Below are 19714 nucleotides of genomic sequence, written 5' to 3'. Positions count from 1 at the left end.
AGGTCTGTGCAAAGTAAATTTGGAATATGAAAGAAAAGCAATGACTTATCCAACACTGTAAATAAAATGTAACATGTGATTAGTATCTAGGGTCAACTATTGACTGTCTACCGCGTGCCAGGAGTTGTGCTGACTGTAAGGAACAGTAAACAAGACACGCATGTGCCCTGGCTCCATAGGGATTTAAATCAGTTTGCACAGACAAATAAGTGGGCCATTACTACGAGGAGACTGGTAACTCACTAGACAAAAGTAAAAATGAGTCACGTGAAATAATGCTGCACACCGAAGACTACTTGCATTCATTAGTTTTGGTCTTCAATTTTTCTTTTCTGAAATTCTGTGAGTGTAGAATTTATGAGGCTTACGAATTGCCTGGAACCATAACTCTGACCACTAATCATCGAACACACACTAGGTGGTCACAGAGACTTGTGAACGTGGAATCCTGGCGTGCAAAGAACAGTTGACCAAAAAGCGACCCAAGTCACATAAGGGTTCCAAGTAATGAAACCTGATCTCTTTAGCAACAGCACGAACACATTACACCAAATTACAGCATCTCTGCTGCCTTCAAAGAGAAGACTAAGTGGCACCACAAGCGCATGAAGTCCCCAGAGGTGCCCTGTCCGCCCGGCAGATTGGTTAATTGATGGGCCGCCTTGTAGGGCAGCCCTGGCCATGCCAGGTGGTTGTGGAGGAGAAAATGAACCTCCAAATAGTCAAGTTGAACTTTTCACTCCACTTTTGCACTTACCCGATTTCTGTCCTTTTTACTGTCAGGAAGGGCCACCTCCAGAGGGCCAAGGCAGTCCAATAAGTCAGCCTGGCAGACGAGCTGCCTCTCACCTGGACCAACCTGTCTCACCCCAGCGTCTCCCTCTGAGCTTCATATTTTATGTCTCCACCCATAACCTCTTGCCCCAGGTCCGTGAGTTTGTAGTCACCTTGCAGCTTTTATAAGCAGTGCCCACCCCTTTCTCCAAGGTATGCAAGACAAAGATGAGCACTTAGGTCAGTCCTTCAGCTATCCCCTAGATTAGGAAAGACAGACACACTCATTTGCGAATGAAGTCTATTCTGCCTCCTCTGGTTTGAGAGGAAACTGGGAATCAGGCATCTGCCACTTTTAAGAATAAGATCACCGCTGCACTGGGGGAAGGGTGAGTGAAAAGTCACAAAACTTTCTCATGCTCTTGAAAGTAGTTTTTCTTCACTGGGCCCTCTCTGGGGTGCAGTAAACCTCTTTTCCTGAGCTCTGCAGAGTTGGTTCCCACCGTGGCCCACTTGGGTCTGTGTTCTGGAGTGTCCCAGTCCGCCGTTTTGCTGGTGTCACTAAAGCGTCTGTCTTTCTCACATCACGACAGGGCCTCAGAGAGAGTGTTTCAGACACACGTGTAGTGACTGAATTTTGGTTAGTCAGACTGGGAAACTGTGTAAATGTTAAGAAAATGGTCTGAAAATTCTCATTCTGATCATCTGCACTTAAAATCAATGAACAGATTTCCCTCCAGTTTCCTGTCATTATGAATCCTGCCTTGTTTGCAGGCTGCGATGAGTCAATAGAGAACAATAACTTTTTATACAACCTGTTTATGAAATGGAAACGCTCCGTACACTCTTGGAACCAAAATCTTAAATGAGTTTTATTGGCTCCTGCCAACATTTTCTATTTTCTAGTAGCGTATATTCATTCCTGTCACCTGTCTCAGGTGTACTGTAGGGCAAAATGGATAAACATAAGACAAAAATAACATGCCTTGCAAATGCCTGCATGAAGAACAACTCAGGGAACACATTCTTTACATAGGTATTAGTTTCATTCATTAAACAAGGATGTAACCACTGACGCTTGTTCTGTTGGGGTTTTGGGGGGGTTTTATTAAGCAGACCCACACCCAGTCTCTACAAATGAAATCAAGTTGCTCATCTCAAAATTTCATCTACAAAGTTCCAATCAAGAGGATTCACAGCAGGGGTGTCCAACCTTCTGGTGTCTCTGGACCACACAGGAAGAAGAGTTGTCTTGGGCCACATATTAAATACACTGTGATACATAATTACAAAAACATCTAATGTTTTACGAGAATTTAGGATCTTGTGTTGGGCCGCATGGTTGCACTTCCCTAATTTACAGTCTTGTGTCCATTAAAATGTAACTTATGGTGCTGCCAATGTAATCTGCAGAGTGCGCATAAAGTGATAAAAGTTTTGTCAAAAACTTTTCCATAAACATTTATTTTACATTCTTCACATGTTCATTGTGTTGTTTGCAATATTAATAAATGATAAAACTTGCTATCTGGCCTCTCTTATTAGGCTGAGAAGTTGGTGCGTTTGCTAGTTGAGGGGACTACAGTGGTGACCCAGCCTGCCGGACCCTCTGCATTACAGTGGCCCACAGACGGTGATGAGTTGTTATATCACTGTGCAGTGTCCACTTCTGCGTTTGACTCTCAAAGCCTGCCTTTCCTTCACTTCCTTGGATTGCTGCTCACTCACAAGGAGTTTCGTTCTTTTTGGATCAAGGGAATGGAAATAGATTCCTTTTATAAACAAACTGCAGCTGCAGAAAGGTTTTGCTTTGAAAGAGTATCAAGGAAATTAATGTATATACATTTATGTATTTTTTTATCCTCACCTGAGGACATTTTTTATCATTGCTCTTAGAGAGGAAGGAAGAGAGAGAAACATGGACTGCTTCTTTTATGTGCCTGGACCAGGGATCATCCATGCCCTGACTGGGAATGGAGCCCACAAGCTAGCGGGTAAAACAAAAGAAAAATCCTCCTGATTCACTGGCTGGGAGCTGCTGCCTTTAGCGGCCCTCACTCAGCAGTTTGCGGCCCACCTTCCAGTCCGAGTGGGACAAGGGATGGACATGACCCTACTGAAATGAACACACTAATCAAGAACAACGCTCCATCCAGAGTCTTGATTAAACAAGCCATCCTGTCAACCTGACCACCCAGGCGGCAGCCACTCAGTGTGTGAAGACACCAAAGGTGCATCTTCTCATTTTGTGCTCTTGTCAATTTTTTCTTGTGACCATTTTTACAAATGGCTACACCAGTTGCCACTTCTAGAAATGTACTTGTGTTTCTAGCTGAAACAGTAACTATTCCTTTAATGATCGCTTTTATTTAAAACAAGCCTTCCAAAATTGTAATAGATTATTTCATTGTAACTTTGGTTAAATTATGACTCCCCTTTCTGGGCGACCTTTGTTCTCAGCAGGGACACAGGCCTTCAAGCAACACTGTAGCATTTGCTGTCATCCTGTTACAACCCGATGAGCTGCCGTAAGAGCTCAACTCTGTTTATATCAAGTAGCCTGTGGTGAAACTGGGTTCATTACTTGTCATTTCACCGTGGTTCTAAGAACCTATTGACACCGTTAAGGGAGGACTTCCTGTACTGCTCTGATTTCTGCTGGGTCAAGTTCTCCTCCTATTCCATACGCCAAGGTCACAGCCTGATGGCGTAATGAATTTGCTATTCCTAACAAGCCCCCAAGGCGCAACTATAAAACAGGAGCCCTCTGCTAACATCAAATGTTAGGAACCTGCAGAGCTTTTCATGTCAGTGACAAAACATTGTAATCCACTCCATCCCCTGGCTCATATTTTTTCTTTATTTTCATTTTTAAAATTCGTTTTTCCTCTACAATTTAACCAACTTTGGTTAACATCAGAACCAAAATAATTTACAAAGTGTTTTCTTTCTGTGCTATGTAAGCACAGCCAAGGACTCAAATTCTGAGGCATCGTCTACTTGGCAGCAGGTACCAGTGTTACATAATAAAAAGTTAATAGCTACATAAAAATGGCTGCATACTACTGTGCACAGATTAAACGTTCTGTTACCATTGGACTGTTTTTGGAGTTTCTTCAGGAACTAAGATCGAGGGGAACTATAAGACAAAAGAAACTTTGAAGTATCTTTATCATGTGCATAAACAGGAAGAGAAAAATCTTTCGAGGCAAAAATAGGGAGTGCTTAAGAACAGAAAAGCAGGAATGTCGACACATTTGATGTCACTTACCTTACAAATTTTCTACCTTCCTGTGAAAGCCACTGAGAACTACACCAGAGGTGTCGCACAGCAGCTGCATCGCACCAGGTCGGGGAGCAAATGCTGGCACCAGTCGTCCTGCGACGAAAGCCCAGGGGAAAGTGGCTTAGGCCACACCAGTGTTCATTCCTGTCTTGTAACATGGTCGCAGGGAAAAGGAAAATGGTTTTCCTTATAGAAGAATAAAATACTGCTTATTAATCTTGGCAATTTATTTCACTAAGCAACTGTAGAGAACCCCAACAAAAATAGGTCTTCCATATTTATCAAAGAAGTAAAAAGTCAGTAATAATTTCATTACAGTTTCTGAAAAAATTGGTAACATTGTAAAGCGGAGAAAGATTTCTCAAGCCATCTGAATATTTTCCTCCTTTATTAAGGGAGGAGAATTTCTTCATGATTCTGCTAAAAGATTACCTAACAATGCTGAGGTAGTCACGGAATGCCTGCAGTCGCCATCCTTCTATGAACCGTCCGTTCACCCTCCTCTTCGGAAGGCAGGTTAAAATCACGCACACAGCAGCTGCAGAACCTGGTGCGATAGCCATGATCGGTTTGCTTGTGCCTCGTGCAAAAGCTCCCAGCCCTCATTCTGCATGAAGTCACACACACATGGTTGTCCTTCCATTATATTAAAACTACCCCAAAGAAATCTTTAGAGCATCAAAGCTACAAAACAAATACATGTAAAGCTATTTTTGTTTGAAATACATACATCCCAAGTCTCCATTTCCTGGAAAGGCAGAACCCCAAGGTCGTGTGCTATGAAAGCCCCTTCCGGGGCGGCTTTATTTCGGCGACCCGAGATGAATCAGCGCCATTACTGTTGTGTAGCTATGAAACAAGTCATCGTCCTTTACCTCGTTACACTTCTTCAAGACAAAGTTCCCGGTGACTATGCGATCACATCCAATTTCTCCGTTTCCAAAGAAGCCAAACAAAGGAACCCCGGGGAAGAACTTTCTGAACGCGTCGGCCTCCACGTTCCCCTTGGCCCTGTAGTACTGAAAGCCCCTGCCCACGCACGCGAACATGAAGCCGACGGTGTTGCGCTCAGGGATGCCGGCTGCTTTGAGGCGCTGCATGGCCGCCTCGGCTGTCTTCTCGTCGCTGACATCCTCGTTGAGGAGCACGGTGGCACTCTGGATCCGCGGGCCGCTAAACGACAGCCCGACCACCCCGGTGGCATCGATGTTGAGAGGGTGCCTGGAACAGTCAAGTAGAAGAGCGCCAATTTATCATGAAGCAAAAAAAACAAAATTAAAATTTTAACGTGTAAAACAAAAGAAAACCCCCCCTAACCTGGCTGGTGTAGCTCAGTGGATTGAGCGCGGGCCTGCGAACCAGACAATCGCGGTTCGATTCCCAGTCAGGGCACATACCTGGGTTGCAAGCCAGTTCCCTGCAGGCCAATTCCCAGCAGGGGATGCACAAAAGGCAACCATACATTGATGTTTCTCTCCCTTTCTCTCCTTCCCTTCCCCTCTAAAGATAAATAAATAAAATCTTTAAAAAAAAAAAAAAAAAGAAAAGAAAAACCCCCCTGATTCACTGGTTGGGAGCTGCTGCCTTCAGTGGCCCTCACTGGGTCTGTGGCTCACGTTCCAGTCCGAGTGGGACGAGGGGTGGACGTGACACCACTGAAATGAACACACTAAAGGGATGCAGACCGCACCTTCGTGGGCAAGTAAAGCCCTAGTCTTTCAGTCACAGATATGAAGGGGTAAATGCAACTCCATGGAGATTTCCGAAACCAGTCCTGAGTGTTCAGAGGCGTCTCCTTCCTACCTTGCTCACTTCCTTAAAAGTCACGTTACAACTTCACCGGCATACACCGTGGTGTCTAGCACATGAAGCCTGGTGGGGTTATTTACATCTTTGATGCTTTCTCCCACCTCAGCTATTCAATCATGGAGGATATTTCTAGCTTTATGTTGTTGGGTCCATAAAGAAATACAATTACATTGCTGGGTCTTGTTTATTGTTTTCAGCCTAAAATTCAGCTTAATCTGAAGGTTAAAACATACTTCCTTTTTTTGTTTGTATTTGCCTGATACTTTTCAATGAAATATGTCATTCTTAATTTAAAAAAAATAAAAGCAGTCTCACTACGATGACAAAGCATAATACAGTGAACACCCACGGGGGGAAAACATGGACCTTACACTTTTGTCATGTTTACCAACATCAGAGGTTATGAATTGAGCAAGAGTCACTGGACTGACAAGAAACTACGACTGAAAAAGCTTAAATGACTATTTCAGTAAAGCCGGGCTAGTGGCAAAGCCAGTTCTCAGGGGCAGAAGCCACCTTCCCGAGGCTCCTGTGGCTCCTCTGACGTCGCCACAGTTCCTCTCCGGCGCACGACTGCCTGTGTGCCGTGAATCTCTTGCCTTGAAGTCACTGAACTACCTTTTTTGGGGGGTGGGAGCAGGAGCATATCTAAACACCCTTAGGACACTGCACTGACTTATGCAAACAGCTTCTCGTGTACACTGACCCAGGATGAAGACCACACCGACATGTCCTGTGAGGGACACTCCCCACGGCAGGTGCACGAGGCAGAGTAGTGCTTGGAGCTCAGTGCAGTTGGCCTCCCTTCCTTCCTCCCTGACGACAGTCCAGGGACCCGACTTAGCTATTTGCTTTCTCTAACCCAAGTGGAGGCCAAGGGCGGGCTGGGTGCGACATCACACCTGGGGTGACTGACACAGCCCCGAGAGAGGCTGAGCCCCAACCATGCTCCACGTCGCTACTCTAGGGGCGAAACACTAACACAGACAGTGAGAACCAGGCTCGGGGGTTTGCAGGGCACGTCTGGGGGTAGGAGTGTCACCTCCTTGCTTTTGGAGACAGTTGATATTTCTGTTCACTTAAGTACCTCAACCTGAAAACACTACATACGTTCATTCAAAATGGGAAAGGAACAGTGACAAAAGAGCAATTTTTTTTTTATCTTTGAAAGCAGAGCCTTAAATACACAATTGTTGTGTGTGACAAAGCCGTTCAAAAGATCTAGTACAGAATTCCAAACGCCTGTGCCCAGTGGCCCAGGTGGGCCTGCAGAGGCTCCATGTAAACAACGGTTTTACGGCCAGATTGGAGGATGGCCACGGGTAACGTTCCTCCCCCTCTACAAGATTCCAGAAGCACTAAGCACATCAGAGGCTCTGAGAAGCTTGACCCTGAGATCTGCTCTTTGACAGAACTGGAGAGGAAGTGACACGCAGGTCACACGGAGGCAGAGCGGGACCTTTGTAGACAAGGCTAAACATCACTTCTGAGAGCGCACGAGTCCCACCGAGAGGAAGTTCTTCAGGGACGACGCATGTGCATTTCGTCCTCCAGCTGTGAGCAACTGCGGTGAGGGAGCCCCTCCAGGACTGGCCCCACCCCAACTTGGAGCAAACGGCTTGGTTAACAAGTCTGCAAAGTTATTTTTAAAAAGAACCACGGTGACGAAACCCTGAGGATGCGCCCCTCCGAGCACGGACATACTTTTCGGAGGTCAGCGAGGCCAGGTTGTCCACCTGGCCGCCAGCCACGATGACGTTCATGTCACTGAAAGTGCCGATGACTCGCTGCAGGTAGTCGCTGGCGCCCACCCTGCAGCAGTTGTAGCCGAACACCAGGACCACTCGGAGCTCAGGGTTTTCGAGGAGGCCTGCAGGGCAAGGAGGAATAGCAAGGAGACACGGCCTCAAAACAGGAACTTCAAATTTACCGGATTAAAACTTTACCTTCCACATTTTGAAAGTAAAATGTTACTGTTAAAACCTGCACTTCCAGTTACATGCAACTTGGTGCTTAAGCTGTCGAATTTCCCATTTTCTACAAACCTGAATGCAAGTCAAAATCTTTGCTCCAGTTTTTCCCCATTGAAAAAAACTAAATGGCTGTTTGAAAATAGCAGAGTCAACACCCTACACACATAAGGAAGCAGCCAGTCACCGAGCGGCACCCAGGGGGCAGGCCACGTCCTCCCAGGCCCCGCCTGGGACAAAAGCGACCCTGCTTCACACAGAACAGAGTGAGCAGCAGCGGCAGCCTGAGACCCACGGAAATGGAAAAAAAAAGGCACTAATCTGGAGTGGTCTGAATGGTGGTTCCCCCAAAACAAATCCTCATCGAGTACCTGGACTGGGACCTGATTTGGAAGAGGGTCCTGGAAGTTATAATTACGGATCTTGATGGGAGATCACTAAGCAAAATTAATCGAGAATTTCTGTATCATGAGCCCACTGAACGCAGCCATTCTCCTGTCAGCATCAACCTGCCTCTCTTCTTCGTTTGCTGTGCTGACTTTGCTGCCGAAATCCTTTCCATAATCTGTACTGCGCTGCCCTGCATGGGTTTACCCAGCCTTCGGCAGCAGCCGACACAGACAGACGCCAGGCAGCGGGCCGACGGCTCCAACCGCATCTGTGGCCTCAACTTCAGACCAATGACTTTCTAACCACGTGACCGATTCTAAAGGCAGATGGAGCTGAACATTGTCGGCTCCACCCAGCTAGTCTCCCAACATCAAGTCTCACGAGGACACGACAAAGTCACCCTGGCTCGGCTACCCAGCCACACTTGATCCTGAAACCCTAGTTGCCTCTACACATAACTCTGGCTCACGTGGAGGTTTTCCTGAGAGGAGTTTGCCCCCGTGGCTGTGGGGGCGGCTTGCGCAACACGGCTACCAGTGCATGCTCTAAGATACTTCACTGCCCACTCCCGCTGACTCTGAGTCCTCATCAACAACACAGCCCAATCAATTCCCCCAGCAAAGCTGTTGTGAAGACTAGAAGCAGCCTGTGGTGCGGTGCCTGGCTTAGGCCTCGGGAAATGCTGGCCATTCACAAATGCTCCCTTTGCGGCCACAGTTTTTGATTCTTGCTGAATTCATAGTCATTTCAAACAACGGGGTCTTATCTCTGCAGGCGAGCTGACCTGTACATAGATGAGGGGGTAACTACCGAGGATTTTTTATGCCAACAGTGATTTTTAATGATTTAACGGCAACCATTTCATTTGCAGATACGGACGAGAGGCCATAACACGGCCTTTCTCACCAGAGTAACCAGTTCGCTGCTACTGTGTGAAGTGAAGCTTTGCCATCAGAGCTTACACCCCAAGCCAGTCCTTTCACTCTTCCAAACGAACCCCATGACCTGCCTGCTTCAGCCACGCTCCCTGAGTGACAGGTCCTCGTAAACCCTTGCTCGACAGTCTGCCTTCACCTACACCTTTTCTCAAACCCGAACTGCACTGCACCCGCCTTTCACTGCTTGTCTGAACAACCCACAGCTCCAGTTCCGTGCAATCAATCAACAGGGTGGGAATTACAGTAAAGAACAGTAACTTACCTGCTTCGGTGAGGCGGCGTCTTTCTAGTGTTAAGTTCTTTGGATCCTTAATGAAATGAAAGGGTTGTATTTTTATTCCCTCAATCTGAGGGAAGAGTAGAGCAAAGCCAGATTCTCCAATTTCTATTTCCTGAGGCCGACTGCTACCCGGTCCCATTGGCGTCACTAGGAAAAAAGTGAAGCAGTTTGGTGAACGGGTGCAATAAAAACCAAAGGTTCAAAGAACAAAACCGAAAGTTCCCATCACAGAGCACACGCCGTGTCCCCGGCCGACCAGCCAGCCAGCAGGCTCACAGGCCGCCACCCAAGTTTTCAGCTTCCAGGTTTTGGGCGGTACAGTCATGATGTCTGCAAGGTGCTCTACAATGACTCAGTAAGAAATGCGTCTACAAACGAAGACACAACAAACAAATGGGGCACAGTTTTTTAAAACAGTGACTCTTTTAAAAAGGGTATGAGATGAAAGGTACGTGGGCATTTAATGTACTATTATTCTTTCAACTTTTCTATAGGTTTAAGTTTTCTATATAAAAATTTGGCAGGGTGGTAAATAAATACTTTTTCACAACAGTCCCACTTTAAAAATTTTGTCTTGAACATACATATACATACACTCACACACATACAAATACTTTTAGCAGAAAAATTTTAATAATAGAAATGTCAAAATGTCCTACATTTTGATTAAAATGATATTTAGATTAGAAGTTACATTTATATAATCACATGCAGCCATTAAGAATGATATATTTATTGACATGGAAATATGCGTGTAATACGTTGTGAATTTTAAAGGAAGGTGTCATAATCAAAATTGTATCCCCCCCCCCAAAAAATGTACATGAAGTCCTATCCCCCAATGTGGGGAGTTGATGGAAGCACAGGGTCTGATCAAGTACCGTGATTCATTTGTAAATACCTGAACTCCTTTGTATTTCACTGGACATGACTGAAGTTGAGGTTAAAAGTCTCCCAGTAAAGATCAGTAATGACCACTAGGGATTACTACTGAGTGGAACAAAGATAATACCCAACATTTACTCACTGCTGACTGCACGCCTGTGCTCTAAGTGCCTTCCATGCGTTAACTCATTGTACCATCTGAGGACAGTACTACCTACTGCCCTCATCAGCCAGGTGGGGGCCTGGCTGGCACCCCGTGGGGGCTGGTCCTGTGCAGTCCACACAGAAAGCATCAGTGGGGCCAGATTCCAGACCAAGTGGCTGAACCACTCCCCTGTCACTGCCTCAACAGAGCGTCTCTCTCCCCTTAACTAGAGAAAACAATCGAACCATAAAAACCAGCAAAAATTCAGAGCAGCAAACTGGGAAAATGGCACTGCTTATGCGACCAACTCGAAAGTGGCAGCCAAGCAGAGAAACAGCAGTTCCAGGGGCAGCCCCTGCCCTCACTCAGCAGAGGCAGTGACTGTGCGCATGCTCACCAGCGCTGGTTTGCAGAGGGGCAGAAGGCAACCGTTTCCTCCTCGTGCACGGCTCCTGGGAAGATACTCGGGACAGCTGGGGTGGAGAGACAGCCCAGGGATATGACACCACGATTGCAGGGACTGCCACCAATGCGTTTCACATGGCCAAAAATATAAATGCCAGGCAGGAAATCATCCCGGGGCCTTGCTCTCACCTACAATCCCTGGGGTCACGATCCCCAGGACTTGGCACTGCTCCGGGAACAGCCTCTCCAGGGCCAACGCCGTGTCCATTGTCGTTCTTTTCCTTGCTGTAAGGACACAGTGCAACAGTGTCAGATGTCACCCGGGCAAGCTCACGTCTGATGGTGTGGTGGGAAAAGCAAGCACTGAATAGCGTGTAAGTCATTTTACACCGGAACGCTTCATACGGAAGTTGAAAAACTTTGAGGAAAACAACTGTGTTCCTGTTTGGGGCCTGTTTTACATTTTAATCCTAAACTTGACCTGTTAGCATCACCAGCGGGTCTTTCTGCTTTGTTCACATACAGCTTTCGCTCCAGTGACGTCAGACTTTGCTGCAGCAGCGAAATTTTAGACTTGCTATGGTACCTCTCTGGTCAGCTGTGATTAAAGCTGCGGAAACAGCCCCCCCTGGGGTCCAACCGGACGATAACCCACTGCCTCAGTCCAACACCTGCAGTGTGCAGGTCCCCGTTATCCACTGCCAAGCAAGGCGAGAACAGCCAAAGATATACATCCTGTTATAATAATAAAAAGAAGGGCCTGGAGAAGGAAAGTATTTCAAAGTGAGAAAAATACCTTTCTAAAGAAATTGCTTCAATTGTACTGCAAGATTCAGAAGCCACAACTTGAAGCAAAGAGCTCTTCAAGCTTCAGAGACAACATATCTGTGCATTCTACAGAGGGGAGGCCCAGAGCCTCAGAAAGTCACCCTCAGGATGAGGACCATATTTAACGCCAAACAGATGGTACAGAAGGAAACAAAAACACCCCAAATTTTTTCTTTTGATACTCGCCTCTCTTGTGGCCTCGACACTCTTCCAGGCTAATGAAAGTGTCAGAATCAGCCATGTAAAGAACCGTCTGTGGTAAGATGTGAACATTCTGTAAAGAAAAGAGTAACTGGAATTAGATCACAGGAATCTGAGTGCTTCTGCGGTCCCTGGGAGTCTTGCAGGGTTCACCTGACGGCTGCCCTGCCCTCCTTCAGGAGGTCAAGGCCGGCCTATTCCGAGTCCCTGCACTTCTCAATGTCTCACTCCCACTCTTTCCTTTTCAGTTCATTTATTTGTTAAACATCTATTATTTCTTCAAGCCAAACTCATTCCAGACTTACCAAAGAAGTTTATTTTCATAATAATGTAAGCTTTTAAGGAAATAAGTACCAGAAAGAAAAAAAAAGCCTGTGGCTTTACCTGAACAGGCATTACAGTAACAGAAACAGCTCAGCAAAGGAGGGAAAGTGCCAGTGATCACACTACTCATCGCCTTGCCCATCAAATTAAATATTCCTTCACTCCGGCCATGTTCCTACAGGGGTCTTTTGCTTATGATCTCTCTCATACACACACACAAACTGCTGTACATATTCTTCTGCGGCTCTCTTCCTTTCCCACTTGAGTTAATATCTTGTCCCCCAAGACACAACTTACGTGCCTCCTCTTCCACAAAGCCCTTTCCTCGGCCCCCTAGGACTGGGCCTCCCGTGCCTTATGCTTACATCCCAGTGATGCGCCACTGAGGAGCTGGGTATGTTCGAGCTCATGTTTCCCACTAAACCTCACAGACAGTGGTAAAGTGGCTGAATTAAATGAAAAGGGTGAATATATGTTTCCTTCAAAGCTGGTTGTTTTCAAAGACATCCGACTATCACGATGGAATGAGGTAGTTACCATATAGCAAAGTCTCAATGTTAATTACATGGAAAATGCTTATCCATTACATTTTGAGGGTACATAAGATGTCTCATGTTAGATTCCATTGAGATAAACTCATGAAAGATGCTGAGACACAGTGACACTGCTGTGTCTCAGCCTCAGGGCAGTGTAAAACACAGGGATACAGTGTCCCCACTATACAAGGCATCTTCCCAGAATGCAATGTAACATTTCAACTTCCACAGCATATTCACATAACATGTGGAGTTCCAGACTCTCCCGAAAAACTGGACGTTTTGGCCACAGACCACGTGCATTCCCCTTGCCCGGGGCTACACAGAGGCGAGCTCCCTCCACTGTCGCAAGGAGACACCTGGCTCACCAGAGACACCTGCCTAACTTTGGAGCCATTTGAGTTTGTGGTACCTGCTGCAGAGAGGAAAGGAGAGAAATTTTTAAAGATTTAGGCGTTCATGCCGACTGTCATAAACCCGCACAATGACCCTAGAAAGTGTTTAGGCCTTAGGCTTCCTATTCTTAAAGACGGGAGGTCTGGCGCTGAGGCTTTATAATTCTCTCTTTTCTGGTACCCACTAAAGAGCAGTTGCTGAATTGCCCTTCCCAGTTCTCACCAGAAGCCTGGGCAATGACAATCCTCACCAAGAGATGTTCTCACAGCACAGAGGAAGACAACTGGAACCCGGTTCCATTATCCAGAAGTTCCAAATGGCAAGATGTTCCATAAAAATTTTAGTGGAAACTTAGAATATTTTTTAATAAAAAAGTTAATAAGAGACTAGGAAGCTACACAGACAAAAGTAAATAAATGAATACATTGGAAGAGGATATTAACATAGTTTCAAAGTATCTCCCCACCAAATATTTACCACAGTGGAAACGAGTAATTTTATAGTAGCGACACCCGGCTGATACCATGTTAGGAAAAAAAATCAAACGTAATATCACCAGAGATGGGCCCGATGGAAACCATATGAGGCTAGTAGGCTGCAATGAAAAGAGAACAGCATCACTTGGAACATTACAGCCAAAGGTACATAATCCAAACCTAAAATACATCATATGCTTTACAAACTAACTGGCTTGTAACTTACACACATGTCCAAGTTGTGGAAATCAAGGAAAGCTGGAGAAACGGTTCCAGATCAAAGACTTAAAAACAGGACAAATAAATGAACATAAAATTGTAAACTAAATCCTTTTGCTTTGAAGGATGTCACTGGGAAGACTGGCAAAATATGAATGGAACAGGAGGCTCAGACAGGAGAAAGATATCTGTGGTAATAATTCCCTGACTTTACTGTCAAACTAATGCAGTGGCTATGCTACATCCGTGTCTGTGGGTAATGCGAGCTAAAGTCTAGGGAAATGAAGGAGCTTGGTGTTGGCAAATCCCTCTCCAATGGCTCCCCCCACTGACCAGTGAGATACCACAGCCTCACTGTCACCTGTGCTCAGGAGGCTACCTCTCTGACCCCTCCTCAGTTCAAGTTTTCAACTGCCCAGGTGATGCCCATCTTTCACAAGTGGGGCCCAGAGATACACCACAAAAGAGAACGGCATCAAGGTTTGAAATATTGGGGTTCAAGATTAATTCTTGGCCTTTTTATGTGACACTAAGCTAAAGAGACCTAGTTGCCTTCCCTGCAAAACAATGACCATACTAGCTTCAACCGAAGCAGGTAAAGGAAAGGTTCTGCATAGAATTATCACAATAGTAGAAACCTGGATACATAAAGTGCCCAACATTAGAGGACTGGCCAAATATAATCATGGCACATCCTTACAATACAGTCATGAAACCTGACATTTCCCATCTTTTCACAACATGAGAAAATGCTCCCCAACCTATACAGATAAAGCCCACGCGTGAAACTGGGATCAAAACAGACCAACCTCTCAAAGGCTGACCCACCCACCCGGCAGAGGCCAGTGCGCACACCCGTCTCACTTGCCTCGAGCTCCCGGGCTGCCACGCGGACCAGGCAGTGCTCCTGCGGGTGGCCGCCGTCCACCGGGCCCGCCGCGATCCAGGCCACCCCGCGCTGGGCCCGCAGCACCCTGCGCACGCTCTCCCTCCACAGGCGGCTCACGCTGGGGGCGCGACCACAAAGGGCTGTGAGCAGGCGTCCTTCCTTCCCTCTCACTGCCCGACCCCCCGCCCGCACACCCTGCGGGACAAACCCCGGCCAGCCCGCCGCCTCTCCTCACCCGGCCACCCGCAGCAGCGCCTTGGCGGGCAGGAAGCTGAGCACTCGCTCCACCACTTCCGCCAGGTTACTCAGCACGAAGGCGCTCCGTGGGTCTGCTGAGGCGCCGCGATCGGCCCCACCGCCGCCGTCCACCCGCTCCATTCTTCCCCGCCTGTCCGGGCAGCTGGACCACCGCTCAGTGGGGTTGGGAAGCGGCACCGATCCCCGCCAGCGAGCTCTGCGCAGGCGCGCCACTTCCGGTGCCTGGGACTTCCGGAAACTGGCTTCCGGCGCGAGTTGCTGGGACCTAGACCTCCCGGAAGTTCTTAAGTCCGCTGTCAGTCCCACACTCACAGCAGCGCCTCCGCTTCTGGTGCTGGCCCTGGCGCTGCACGCAGCCACCGCCTCTTTCTCTAACTCCCAGGAGTCTCTGAAGGCAGAGATGCATGCCCTTCCACGCCTGTTAGTACTGCGAGCCCAGTGACCCAACGGACGGCATCGGCGCGTACCTGTCCGCGCGTGGCCCGGCTGGACGACCAACCGCACGCAGTCCCCACCCCGCATCGGCGCACCCTGCGTTCTCCTCCACCCCAGGGCTGCGGCGGGGGCTCCCCTCCCAACCCCAACCCCGAGTCCAATGCAAGTTCTGTCTGTAAACCCCGGGTGCGGGGAAAATGAGCGCTGCAGATGCGCCTGGCCCCAACCTCCACTGCGGCCACTCCCCTGCTGGCGAAGCCCTGGCTCCATCCCCAATAATTGGTCTACACGAGTGGGTCTCAAACATTCTGGCCTCAGAACTCCTTAAATATTGATGACCCCAAAGACCTTGTTTATGTGGGTTATGTCTGCTCATACGTTCCATATTAAAATATTTTAACATTAAGGTAATAAATCCATTGCACATTAATAACATTTGTCATAAAAAATAACCCCCCAATAGTGAATAGTGCCATGTTTATATTTTGCAAACCTCTAATTTCTGGCTTAATAGAAGGCAGCTGATCGGCTTCTGAGTAGTCTATGGCAATATCGCGTCACGGGGCTTCTGGAAAACTCCACTGTACGCTTGTGGAGACCGAAAGTGGCAATGTTTTTAATATCAGCAAAAGAATTTTGACCTTCAAAATCTCCTAAAAGGGTCTCACAGAGTCCCCAAGGTTCCCCAAATCGCATGTTGAGAGTCACTGGTCCCCAATAATCACGACGCTTTCATGCTTTTCACCGCACATTAGTTTAAGGGTGGCCCTAGTGCCAGGCACGGAAAAGTGAGGGGCAGCACGCTTGCGGGGGTAGGGGGAGGGCAAATCGGGGGCTTCTCAAAATTTCATATGACCTAAGGGGACACTGGAAGGCAGTGTCTCCTTATGTACCTCATTATGTACCTCTGGATGAAGTAGCGTGACTGCACGTCCAGACATAACTTTCAATCCAAGAGTGAAACCAACACAGGAAAATCTCCCAGACGCAGTGCCTGGAGCTTTCCTACCTCTGGACTTCTTGTGAGGTAAGTTAACAAGTGTGTGAAGGAGGCTATGGGTCCAGAAGGAGCAGATTATTGTACCTGGGGGACCTAGGGACAGCCATGAGTTTCTATTACAGAACGAGTGTGGGAGAGGGAAAAGGTTGAGGAAGACCTGAGTATGCAATGTCCACACACACCATTTCTGGGGTCTCTAGCTTTCTCTCATTAAATCAACCTGCTCTCTTCCTCTCAAGTCTCTCTTCACCCCACCGCACCATATAGAATCCTATTCTAGAAACTCAATAGAACCTACAGACACCTGAAGCTAAGAGTATCTCTCGAGGGGAAAATGACAGAGTTATTTTTTAAATGATTCTTTATTCATAAACTTGATGCAAGTTTACAAAATTTACTGTACATTGCCAAATAAATCTGCAATGAAAAATAAACTCCAAAAAAAAAAAAACAAAACCCAAAGCATGCCAAATGTGCAGCTGTCAATCTGCTAGCCATCAGGATATTAAAGAATTCCATAATGTATTCAAGATTTAGCCTTAGGTTTAAGGAACTGTAATGCTTTAAAGAATCCTGCCTTGTCACTTGTCCGAGCAACTGAGCAATCAGAACTATAACCACGTGAACAAGAACACCAGGAACTCCCTTTCTGCTGTCCTCTCAACCACACGATAATGCAGAAGTGCCAAATCTCTCCAATGCGGTTTACAAAGTTAAAAACTGCATCTCAAAGCAAATGCGTAAGAAAAACACTTTTCAACTTTGTAACTGGTTTGTGCAGAAAAGTGTGCTTCTAGATTTCATTTTAAAAGTGCTTAATAACTAGAATTTACTTTTAAATCAATTGTGGGTATACAAAAATCTATTACCAATCAAACAGGACTGATTCAGGTAAGGCAATAAAATGGAGGGTATACTGATTTGAGTCAGGTTTTATAAAAAGAATTAACATGTGTAGAGTTCCTATTAGTCTTTAAGTAAAAGCCATTGTTATGACCATAGCAAAAGTTTTAAGTCTCCAAATTAGGTGTCTTTTTGTACTTAAGTGTGCAGCTTTTGTTCAAGAAGTGTGTGCCAATCACTTTATAAATGTATTAGTTTACAAATGATTGCAACATCCCGTTAATAAAATGGAAATGTAAAATGACTTAGTATTTTAAATAACTTCAAGATCTATACTGCAGACCTTCAGAAGACATCCTGAACCAATAAACAGATTCAGCCCAGCAAGACAGCGATGCCCCAGTGGAAATCACGACTGCAGGCCTTACTCGCCTACTTGGCCCAGCCCTGCTTCACTTTGCCTGAGAAGTACAACGCAACTCAGGTAAGAGCATATCTTCGGGAAACAGCTCATATCTTCACGTGGTCATAAAAACATTTAACAATTTATTGAGTAGGTTTCCTATCATCATTTTGGCAATATCATAAAATGGTTTAAATCTGAAAAGGCTACTATGATGTTGAAGACCTTAAATTTTCTAAACCAATATTAAACAGCAAATAGACCTTTATTGGCTCTGAATGGAACAACATACTGCAAGTCCTGGTAACACACGCGCTCATTATGGAAAAGTTACCCTAAAGTCACAGCTTCAGTTACCTGATGCTGGCTTGCTGCTTAACAGATTTCATTGTTTAAGAAAAAGAGATGATCAGGAGTAGCCAGTGTGTGTATTTATCAGGAAAAATACAGTGAAGCCCCACTGCTCAGTCCAAGAGAATAAAATGAGCAAAATGAGAAGGCTATAACTTATATAGGATGTCAGTTGACAGATTATCCACTAAAATATCTATGAGCTAACGTCTTCAGTACGGCTGTGACGGGGGCACCCAAAGCTTGTCTGCTCGTTGGAAAGATTTTCTTTAAAGCAACATTGGTCCAAACACACGACAGTCAGTACACTTAGCCATCTTCCTTCGGGGGGGTGTACCAGCCTGAAAGAGAATGGAAAAGAAATTAAAATACTTAATTCTTTAACTAGGAGTCAAGGCATTTTATTAAGGTTAGCTACTTTACCTACTGATAATTTTCATGTTTAAACCTACTGTAAAAATTAAACTCACACTGGTGTTAGTAACAAACATTTGATGCATTTACAATATAGATGCTCTGGACTGACTAGGCAGGGGAGGGAGGGCGGTGTCACGCAAGCACCAGCCTACAGGGGGCGGAAGTATCTCGAGCAGTGAGGGCGCCCTGGGGCATTGGTGCTGCCCTCCCGGGATCCCTGCCTGGGCCGCTGCTGTGCAGCATCGAGAGGGAGTTTCACACCACATACCACTCGCCCAGGAATGATCAGAATTCAAATCCAAAATACAGTTTCTATAAATGTGTATCACTTCCACAGCATCATAAAGTCAAAAAAATCCTAAGTCTAAAAATTGTAAGTGGGAGACTGTCTAAAGTTATTTTTTATGAATAAACTATACTTGAGTTTTCCACACAAGATCTCTATATTAAGAGCATCTCTGGCTGAAGATGAGTGTGGAACATCAGACTACAAGTTGGGTTTCGTATTCCATTTAGATTCTGAATTTAAAAGAAAACCTTGGTGAAAACAACCTGCGCCCAAACAAAATCCTGGCGTTTCGAGACAGGAACTGGGACTGCCATCAGTGCCACGCTGTCACCTCGCCAGTGAGGAGGCCACCGCAGCAGGTGCACTGGTGACTGTGCCCAAGACCCTGCAGCAGCAGAAGACAAACTGGAGTCCATCCCTGATTCTGACTCTTTCACATAGCTGACCTACGCCCACCCACGCTCTCCCAAATACAGCACAGTCGGTAATCATTTCTGAATGCACACTACAGTGCCACTTTGGAAATCAATCAATCAATCAACCAATTTTTTAAAATAAGAAAAAAATACGATTCCGCCCTTGCTGTTGTGGCTCAGTGGATTGAGAGTCCGCCTGTGAACCAAAGGGTCACCAGTTCAATTCTGGGCCAGGGCACATGCCTGGGTTTCAGGCCAAGTCCTCGGCTAGGGGTGCACAAGAGGCAATCGACTGATGTACCTCTCACACATTAGTGTTTCTCTATCCTCTGTTTCTCCCTCCCTTCCCCTTCTCTAAAAATAAAATTTGTTAAAATGCTTAAAAGGAAAAAATATCTAATATCAACCGTAATCTAAGCTCTGGGCAAACGACACTAAGTTCTGTTTGGTGCGACACTGCCCCACAACAGCACAGGCGCATCGCGGTCTGCGGTGCAGCCGTGCGGCTATGACGCAGCTCATGGGCTTTCTGCCTCTACTAAGTTAGGGGC

The 19714-nt window shown here is 46.3% G+C and overlaps 2 protein-coding genes across 4 annotated transcripts in view; both read right to left on the bottom strand.

The window, feature by feature from the left end:
• Positions 1–4691: 4691 nt before the first annotated feature.
• FBXO22 (F-box protein 22) lies at positions 4692–15215 on the bottom strand. Its single transcript, XM_037155941.2, has 7 exons — positions 14987–15215; positions 14731–14869; positions 11897–11984; positions 11072–11167; positions 9430–9594; positions 7574–7739; positions 4692–5281 (listed from the first exon to the last, which is right to left on the bottom strand). Exons 1-7 carry the CDS (start codon positions 15127–15129, stop codon positions 4864–4866), a joined length of 1215 nt encoding a protein of 404 aa, XP_037011836.2. The 5' UTR covers positions 15130–15215; the 3' UTR covers positions 4692–4863.
• Positions 15216–17570: 2355 nt separating this feature from the next.
• The window catches only part of UBE2Q2 (ubiquitin conjugating enzyme E2 Q2), a 36363-nt gene continuing 34219 nt past the window's right edge, over positions 17571–19714 (bottom strand). For all 3 annotated transcript variants that reach the window (XM_037155926.2, XM_053658896.1, XM_053658895.1), the window contains one exon: positions 17571–18382. In XM_037155926.2, the coding sequence (XP_037011821.1) occupies positions 18351–18382 (32 nt within the window). In that variant the 3' untranslated portion in view covers positions 17571–18350. The remainder of the gene's footprint in view (positions 18383–19714) is intronic.

Source organism: Artibeus jamaicensis, unplaced genomic scaffold (assembly GCF_021234435.1).
Source record: "Artibeus jamaicensis isolate MK-2021 breed Jamaican fruit bat unplaced genomic scaffold, CSHL_Jam_final scaffold_612, whole genome shotgun sequence".
Classification (NCBI taxonomy): domain Eukaryota; kingdom Metazoa; phylum Chordata; class Mammalia; order Chiroptera; family Phyllostomidae; genus Artibeus; species Artibeus jamaicensis.
Note: the sequence above shows the minus strand (reverse complement) of the source record. Positions and strands in the feature narration are given on the sequence as shown.